General features: G+C 30.0%; 1 protein-coding gene across 3 annotated transcripts; it reads right to left on the reverse strand.

The window, feature by feature from the left end:
- Window positions 1–71: 71 nt before the first annotated feature.
- Window positions 72–9,260, reverse strand: Liprin-beta (liprin-beta 1). 3 transcript variants are annotated; one of them, XM_015333170.2, is made up of 12 exons: window positions 9,025–9,260; window positions 8,620–8,826; window positions 6,662–6,800; window positions 6,354–6,514; window positions 3,296–3,457; window positions 3,058–3,192; window positions 2,792–2,966; window positions 2,257–2,552; window positions 2,000–2,176; window positions 1,559–1,930; window positions 1,269–1,469; window positions 72–645 (listed from the first exon to the last, which is right to left on the reverse strand). In XM_015333170.2, exons 3-11 carry the CDS (start codon window positions 6,789–6,791, stop codon window positions 1,311–1,313), a joined length of 1,767 nt encoding a protein of 588 aa, XP_015188656.2. In that variant the 5' UTR covers window positions 6,792–6,800; window positions 8,620–8,826; window positions 9,025–9,260; the 3' UTR covers window positions 72–645; window positions 1,269–1,310. The 3 variants fall into 3 exon arrangements, with proteins under 3 accessions (XP_015188656.2, XP_015188654.2, XP_015188657.2); XM_015333168.2 differs by lacking the exons at window positions 6,354–6,514; window positions 6,662–6,800; window positions 8,620–8,826; window positions 9,025–9,260 and adding exons at window positions 3,572–3,932; window positions 4,020–4,153; window positions 4,256–4,467; window positions 4,739–6,296; XM_015333171.2 differs by lacking the exons at window positions 8,620–8,826; window positions 9,025–9,260 and adding an exon at window positions 7,826–8,526.
- Between the last annotated feature and the right edge of the window lie 150 nt (window positions 9,261–9,410).

The following is a 9,410-nucleotide window of genomic DNA, read 5'->3' on the forward strand; positions in this document are numbered from 1 at the left end:
CTTCTTTTTTAGTAAAATATTTTTTCGATATACATGTATTATTTATAATACAAAAGTATCGAAAAAAAATCTATACTAACAATTAAATTAATTATATTATATCATTATTTCTAATAACAAATTAATCAAGTCTACGTATGTATATATAATATGCACGAATTATTTTACTGTATATATATATATATATGAAAATAGAAATTTTGTAGCGCGTCAATCATTTATTATTGAACAATTATTATTATTATTAATATTTTGATAAGGTTATTACAAATCTGTATTGAAAAATACATGACATAATCTAAACACGTTATACATAGCAAGGCACCTATTATACTGTCCTGTTATTTTATTTTGATTAGAAAAATTGTTAATATACGTTCGTTTCGTTAAAAACAAAAAAAATGGTCCCCGTTTGTTTATCCGTGATTTACATTATTTTATGTTTTTTTATATCACCATTCTCTTTGCTAATAAATTGTCTGTAAGTCAAATTTTAATAAAAGCACAAATTTTTGTTTTTTTTTTTTTTGGTATAAAAATGAAATAATTGCCTATAATATAATATTCATTGTAGAAAATAAATGTTACGTTAATTTTCTCCTCATATACAACCAATTACTTTCTTTTGTCCGGTATCCTCTAGATCTGAAAATAATCATCAATTTTTAGAAATGTAGAAATCATTTTTTTAATTTTAATCATGTAGATATGATGAGATGAATTATATGCAGAAATTAATAAGCAAACCTAAAAAGGGTAATATTAACACATTGACAGAATTCCGGCCCCACGAAAACGCGGATTTCTGAGACTGTGTCGTTTGAGTAAGCTGCCCCACGATGATGTGGATTTTTGTTTTTTGCTGGTATATGAGTGTCTTACACATCGATTTGTATTTACTTGCTATTGTTTTGACTATTCAGTGATCAGAGAAACAAGCGAATAAGGCTGGGGCGTTTGGGGTTTAAGTGGCCGATACGTTGCCGGTGCTCAGTCTTTAAATGTTTCTTAGGTTGCCGGCTGGCAATGTGTTAAAAATAGTCAAAATAAAATACAAGCGAAATATTTAGTAAATAGTAAAACAGAAAAGAATAGTAATAGATTACTTTGAAAGAAATAAGGAATTTGATAAAGACAACTATGCCCAATAATCAATTATACAACTTGTTTGTTCCTATAAATAAGAAAAACAACATAATACCTGCACCTTTATAAATTGAATCATAAGAAGCAATGCGATATTGAAATATTAGTCGAGTTAGACTTACGAGTTAGTTAAGATGACTGCTTGAATGAATCTGTGAATGTGGTTAGAATGAAGGTGAGTTCAAATTAGGACTGCCCGGTGTTGACGAAGATGTTGATGGTGTACCTGGTGGTGATGTTTCCAAAGGACAAACCAGATTTCCATAATCCACTTCGTTTTTACTCTTTTTACGTTTCAACGTGAACTGAGACTTCTTTGGTGCCTGTAATAATACCATAATAATAATAATAATATATGTTTCCCATATAATATAATTTGCTTTTTTTAATACTATAATTGATATATATCAACCTTCAATCTAGCCGTAAGAGTTAGAGGTACGAATCCAAGTGTACTTTCCATCTCTCTTTTATGCTGCACAACTTCTCTACCAAGAATTTGATTAAAGTGAGTTGTCAGATGCCTTCTTAATAAAGTTTTTGAAGGTGGAATGCTTAATATGGTTGCTAACAACTCTGATGTGAAACGACCTTCATGGATCATTAATCCACCATGCACTCCTGAGCCTCTCATATTGGGTGCATATTCTGCTAGGTCAACTACTCTTAACCAATCCATTACTCTGTGATTAGTCCATAATGTAACGTTACTTCCATCTGCACCGTTCCCACTTGCTGCTCTTCTCTCCAAATTATCAAATTCAAAATTCAATTCCCTCAAAATCTATAATTATATTGCACACAAAATACAATGTTAATTTATTATCACTTTTGTTATTAAACTTAATATTACCTGAATTCCTCGTCGTAAACTAGCTGCATGTAACTGAGCTGTCACTCCGAGATTCAATAAGTCTTCTGTTGTTAATCTATGTAATACTCTACCATCAACTTTGGCATTATGAAAAGCTTCTTTATGTTGGGGTAATCCAATATCATCTAACCATCGTAATACCGCAGCACTGTCCATCTACAATGAAAATCAACAATATTTATGAAAAATACATCAAATACATGAAAAGTAATTAATCAAAACATTATTTACACAACCTTCTCCGAACCAAGAAAACCCTCTGCATTAGATCTCTCAGATTCAATTGCATATAATAATTTCTTTCTGTGTAATACATTTTTGATATCAAGTTCCTTTTCAATTTGATTTGGTGTTGCATCAACTAATTTTACACCGGTAGCACCCCATCGTTTTAATTCTGCTGTATAACATTCCAGACCAATACGGGATAACCAATCACCAACTTCTTGTATAGACAATTCTGCAAGGGGCTTTGGTGGTGTTGATTCTGGTTGAAAACTTGACTCTCCAATTACCGTTTTTTCTTCTTCCGCTGAATACAAATAAAACAAAATAACAGAAATATATATTTATTTCATTTTAATATTATATTTTAAAGTACCATCTTGGTTTATGGCATTATCATTTTAACATTGAAATATATTACTATTGGGCTTATATTTTAATAATTGAGTTCTCCTATGTTCAACATGTGGTTATTAAACAAATTTGGGTTTTTAGAAACAAGCAAACATGACATAAGCATGCTTAAGTAAAGATTCATTTAAGAACCTAGAATAGGAGCTGATAGACATCTCGCAGAAATTCCTCTAACAGCCAATGGTACTGTTGTGTGTTCCCCAGAGATTAAATTGGAAACCTTACCAAACGCTACTCCTTTCTTTGAAGATGTTGGTGGCCTTGGAAGACTGCTATATTGACCGGCATGTCTACTGAATCTCTCCCCCTATATATATATATAAAAAAAAAAAAAATTAACTGTAAATTTATACTTAAGACAAATATATAAATAAATAATCTTTAATTACAATACTTACATTGGATAATGATGAACTTGTTTTTCTTAATGTTAAATTTTCATATTCTAAGCTAGCCTGTTTGAGTTTCAGTTCGGAAAGAGAACTAAGAAGCTCGAGTTTTTCTGTCTCCAATGCACTTCTTGATAACACTTCCTTTAAAATAATAATAATAATAATAATAATAATAAAAAAACATTAAAGTTGCATTACTAAATTTCACATGTAAATTAAAATTAAATAAAATATAATATTTAACCTCTTGTAAAGCTTCTTCCATTTGTCTGAGAGAATGCTTTTTTTCTTTAAGCATATTTTCCAATTCTTGAATTTTGCTAGATTGTGCATCGACTTGCTCTGATAGAACTGATACCTCCATGTGAAGTGCACCACGTTCATTTTCTAATTTTTGAAGACGTTCCTATGAATAGAAAACAAACACATTAAAATTTTAGAAATAATTTGATACTCTTCATTCTTGAAATGAAACAACAATTTGTTATTAATTATGAATTCTTTAGTGCATTTCATATACCTCAGTTTTATTATAGTAGTTATACATGTGTGGATTATTGCCACATTGAAATTGCTGTAAAGAACAGTAATGTGGTCTATCTTTAGGGCAGCATATTAAATCACTATGGGATTTAGTCCTCTGATTATGATCAGTTTTACTTTTAAATCTTCGTCTTCTTCTATCCAATGAACCAGCACCAGAACGACCTACTGAATTTCCAGAAAGAGAAGTAGTGCTATTTGTTTTGTCACTGGAATGTAAATGACATTCCTTCAAAGGCAATGAAATTTGTTGCATATGACAAGGATACATTGCATGACAATTGCAATTTAAAGGAAGATGATCCTTGTTATAATGACGTGGCAGCTCACTCTGGATACTAATTTACATAAATAGATCATTACGAAATTAGTTTTGCATGTTCTACTATTTTATATATTGTCAAAAAATTAACAAACGCATAAACCTTGGACATGGTGTACTATACAAAGATGGAATCGTTGATAAATGATTTGGATTAGTTTTAGTTATTGGTGTTCCACAAATATTGGACACACTCCCTTGAAGATTTATCATCCTATTGTATTCGAATAGACAACCCTAAAGTGTGATATTACAAGTACACGTTAATTTGTGAAAATGAAATGTTGATATCAGATACGAACACAACAATATCATAAAATATATTCTTCCAAATAATACCTGACAAAGACAAGTTTGAGACCTACAACCACTATGACAATCTTCAACAAATCTAGAAGGATCAATTGCTATTCTGTGTTGATAATCTTCAGTATAATCCTCACCACAACCTGAATTAGATGTTTCAGAAGAATCATATCCTTCTGAGGGTGTCCATTGACTATCCCAGTGTTTTATAGTTGAAGCAGCATCTGACGAATCCGACTGTGAATCTAAATTAAATTCGAACGACTGTTTTTACTATTACTAACATAAGATAAGACTACTGAATGGTTTACTCTTCAAATTTCTCTTCTAAAATCAGTTAATCTATATTTAGTACCAAGTGTTTCTACTTAACTGATAAAGATTTTATTTTTGTATCATTCGTATCATCGTAAAGAAATTAATGACTATTAGTAATTATTTAACTAAATCATATAAAAGAAAAAAAACGAAATAAGAATAAATATAATACTTGTGAAAAATACATAAATTAAAGACCTTTTCTATGTAGTTTATTATCTTCTTCCATGGTAGCAATTAAATTCTTAAATTCTTTAGAATAATTATTCCACGTATTATCCATTTTTTAGAAAAATAACATCTTCTTTTAAAATATCATGATTGCACCACATTATTGAAACGTATAATCTAAACTCTTGAACTGAATAATCATGCATAAATGTATGTCACATAAAACACGAGAAAATAATATTGAAAAAAAGAAACTTCTCTACAAGTATTTAGAAACTTTTTAGAGTATGAAAAAAAAAAAACAAACAAAGAATGAAATAACGAATAAAATAACTGGTCTAGAACTTTTGACGAAAGTATTTTATATCGGTTGAAAATTTTCAAATTATTCGGCACATTGAATATAGATGAAACTCAGTCTCATATGCTAAGCTCAACTTCGTCTACATCGAAACTAAATTTAACATCACAAAATTTATCGTGGTGAGGAGGAAGAAGACGAAGACGAAAACGAAGAAGAAGAAGACGAAGAAGAAGAAGAAGAAGAAGAGTAAGAGAAAGAAAGAAAGAGAGATTGTAACTTATAAATAGAGCAAGTGTATTCTCCCTCTTTATTAGTCGGGATCGCTGCCCCTTCTTCTCAATAATGATGAGAGATCAAGGATGAAGATAAATACATATATAAGTGGTGAACAATGTGAGGGATAACACATGTATATTATCAATCAACGATATCTGTATGAAGGGGTTCGATTAAGAACTATACTCTTTATGGTTTTTTTGAATGGATGCACCTGAAAGATACGTATTTCTCTTGGTATAAAATTAATCAATGAAAGGATGAACCTGAATCACAGCCTTTGATAAAAATATTAAATTATTATAATATATAAATTACGTGTCACGTTGTTTATCCACAATGAACTCCTAAACTACTGAACTGATTTGAATAAAATTTTCCACACTGTGTGCAGTTTCATCCAACTTGAAAGATAGGATTGTTTATATCTCAATTTATAATTCGCAATATTATTTTATTGCGAATTATGACTTAAAGACGTGTGTATCGGACTAATTGTGAGCCACAGCAAAGTGTGGCGAGGCATCCCTAGTTATATATATATAAAAAAAAAAATGTCTACATATGACGTTCTTGTTTACAAAATAAACAAAACACGTATCATCATAGATCGTTAGTAGCATGTCTCTTCTACTAAGAACATCCGGATGTAGACTAACATACGTGAGAAGCATTTGACTGGGATAAACACAGCACATGTAACACGTGCGTAGAAAGAGACGTGCGCGTGCCGGAAATCAGTCCGGATATGCGCACCACGTGTTTTCATTGACATCTGCGCTGATTGCGAAAGATAAGTATATCCGGAAATGGGCCATTAATAATAACAACGATAACGTAAAAAAGAGAATAATATATAAGAAGAGAGAAAGAGACATGTATCATCGTTTTCCCTTCTATTGTTTAAGGTACTGAACTTTTCCTTTTTGAATTTGCAATCACATCAGAACGTGTCAGCTACTACTAATGTTATTATTGCTGTTATTACTACTACTACTACTACTACTATTGCTGCTGCTGCTGAAAGTAAACATTGAGATGATAACGATGACTTCTTCTTACCGGCTGCATCCACTGCATGAAAATTTCAATGGTGCTTGCATCCGGCGGGGGAGGTGGTGTAGGTGCACTTTTTATCGCTGCTACGAGATTTCTTGTTGCTTCTTTCACGGAATCCTTCCATTCTGTGTTGTTCCCTTCGACGACGCCTTCTGCACACGCTCCTACAATTCAATAAATAGAATTAAAAATAATGTTCATTTGAAAAATTAGAAATTCGTTGATTAACTCTATGTTATTCTTGTAAAATTATTAAGAAAAAAAAAGGAAAATTAGATAATATCTTATGTATAATTTTAAAAGATTATTACCAGATATTATTCCATCCATTTGTAATAGTGCAGCCTCCAACATTTTACTAGCTTCACTCGAATTTTTCGTTAAGAAATTCGACTCGTTCACCTGCACCGTAGTGTCGTTTCTCTCCTCACTTTTTCCCATTACTTATCACTGAAAAATAACAAAATAATATTAATGTAAATGATAACAATCTTATTAAACAAATGATTATTTCATCGTTTTGTTATTCAATTCTTTTTTTTTTTTTTGATAACACATTGTTGATCGATTGTTAAATCCAAAAAAGAAATAAAGATGATCATTTAATAATTACAAAATATAAATTGTTATTTGAAATATTTCAAGTTCATTAATATAAAAATAAATCTCAAACAATATTACAATAACGACTTAACTTTTGCTTATCACACTTGGTCCAAAGGACCCAGACGACCTTTTTTGCAACTTGAGTCATTTATCTCAATTGTTCAATTATGGTAATTTTTTTAAACATATTTAAATTTAATTTAAAGCTATAAAACCTATATAGTGTTTTTAAATAAGTATTAAAGTATTATATAAGTATTAAAGGTCCTTTGGACCCGGGTGTGGTAAGCGTGTTACTACCGAAAAGGTGATAAACAAAAGTTAATAAAAGATTTGATAATTATTTCATAATTACATAATTTTCATGCATTATGGATGCATTATGCAAACAAGAATAAATTCTTGACCGGTCAACAATGTGATAAGAACATTAAAAACAGATCAGTTTCTAATTGACACATTGCACGCGACTGTCAAAGGAATGAGTCATAGGGATTTTATTTCAACGATGCACATTCCTAATATTTACCGAGTGAGACCAAAGAAACTAAAAATAAAAATAAACAAACATTCAAGAAATCATTTTCTTCATCCTCCAAATTATCATTGATTTAACAAAATGAAACTACTTTCACTTGTAATTAATCAACATTATCAACAATATCAAATCAAATTTCCCATTAATTTCATATGAAAAAATAAAATGCAATTAAATCTGACAGAGTTTGTATTTAATCTAACGTGCATAAAGATATTAAATAAATCTATAATCTAAGTAAGAGTTATTTAAAAAAAAAACAACAACAATAACAAATGATCATTATCAATCAATCTTATCTGTAGAATCCAAAATGACAGATTAATCTTACCGTGTCGTTTCATGATTTTCATTTGGATCGATGATTAAACGTATCTATTATATTATTAGTTAATTTAATTTAAATATAAATATTAACGTGAATAAGCAAATATTGTGCGAACGGTCAACAGGTACTAAAGAGCAACGCCCAATGGCTACGCCACCATAACGTATTCTGCCTTCACATTGTCTCTGTCTCTTTTTCACTTTCTTTCTCTTTCTATCTTATTCTATCTCTGTCCCTCTCCCACTCTATAACTACACTCATTTTCCATTCTAACGTAAGATCATTCTAATAAACTTGTTTATGTATGTATACATATATATATATTTATATACACATTTCTCAATCGAAAGCATATCTTATTTTTTTATAACCTTTGATCATGCTATCATTACGTAAAAATATAAATAATCACTAATTATAATTAGAAATAATATTCAATGAATATTATCTTATGAATAACTGAAAAAGAACGTTATATTTTTGATAATATGTCAAAAAGAAAGAAAGACAAAAAGTAAATAATAATGTTGAAATACTAGCGCGTGAATTTTATCTTTATTTATACAGTTGATTTGATGATTTTATTTGCAAAAATGTCTGGCGATATATATGTAGATTTATTATTATTCGAATGACCGATTAAAAACATATGGGAGAAGTGTGTTTTGTGTTTTCTGATATTGACGCTACGCGTCGCTGTTAAGATAAACGAATACCTATTGTTTTTAATATTCGATTATACGATAATCGATTACTTATCTCGATTTTTGAATCTCGAATGAATCTCGTGAAGTTACCTTTTCATGAAAATTCGATGTCCTTAATGATGAATGAAACTTTATGATCCTTTTTATTGTATGTTTCTCCAACGAAACATTTATGTATCCGATTGTAAAGAAAAATAATGTATTTCTTGTCCTTTTTTATCATCGATCATAGGCCCATAGAAAAAAGCGTTTTATCTTTATTAAGATGAACTATCGTTGTTATCGACGATGGTGTTCCTGAAATAAAATTGAAGTTTAGAACGCGCGATAAATGTACTATATGGATGCGTACTATTAAACAAGCCAAATTTAATAAAAAAAAATAAAAAAAAAATTAATAATGTTATATATTTTCATACTTCATAATTCTGACACTTAATGAAATTATTGAGAAATATATTTTTATTTTTAAAATAATAATAAAAAAGCACGTACCGATTTGAGATCTTCGCCACTTTCTTTAACACGGTGGATCGATTTGGCGTCATTCGATTCGAATCTCATACTCTCGATTCGCTCGATTTCGATCATACCGCGATATGTCACGCGCTTATTTGAAATGATCCTATTAACCTTTCTTCTTTCGTTATTATCAAATCCAAATGAAACTTATACAAATAATATAATTAACGAAAAAGTTGAGATTGCGCGTGACGTTTGACGACACGACAGAACGACGACGACAACGACGACAACGACGTGAAGTTAAAATTGATTATACGCATTACCAACCTTTGATTGGTCGAGAAATATAGAAACGAGAAGAGCTAGGTTATGTTCCTGCCATTTAAAAGAAAGATTTCGCGCGAAAATATACGAAA

The sequence above is a fragment of the Polistes dominula genome, unplaced genomic scaffold (assembly GCF_049000335.1).
Source record: "Polistes dominula isolate Pdom_NZ unplaced genomic scaffold, Pdom_raw_medaka scaffold_35, whole genome shotgun sequence".
NCBI classification, from domain to species: domain Eukaryota; kingdom Metazoa; phylum Arthropoda; class Insecta; order Hymenoptera; family Vespidae; genus Polistes; species Polistes dominula.

Coding starts and splice junctions, on each gene's coding strand:
- Liprin-beta (XM_015333168.2), bottom strand. CDS start 4,823: ATGGATAATACGTGGAATAATTATTCTAAAGAATTTAAGAATTTAATT. Junction 2,553..2,791: donor TCTATCAGCTCCTATTCTAG/GTTCTTAAATGA, acceptor ATTTGTATTCAG/CGGAAGAAGAAAAAACGGTA. Junction 2,177..2,256: donor GTTTTCTTGGTTCGGAGAAG/GTTGTGTAAATA, acceptor TTTTCATTGTAG/ATGGACAGTGCTGCGGTATT.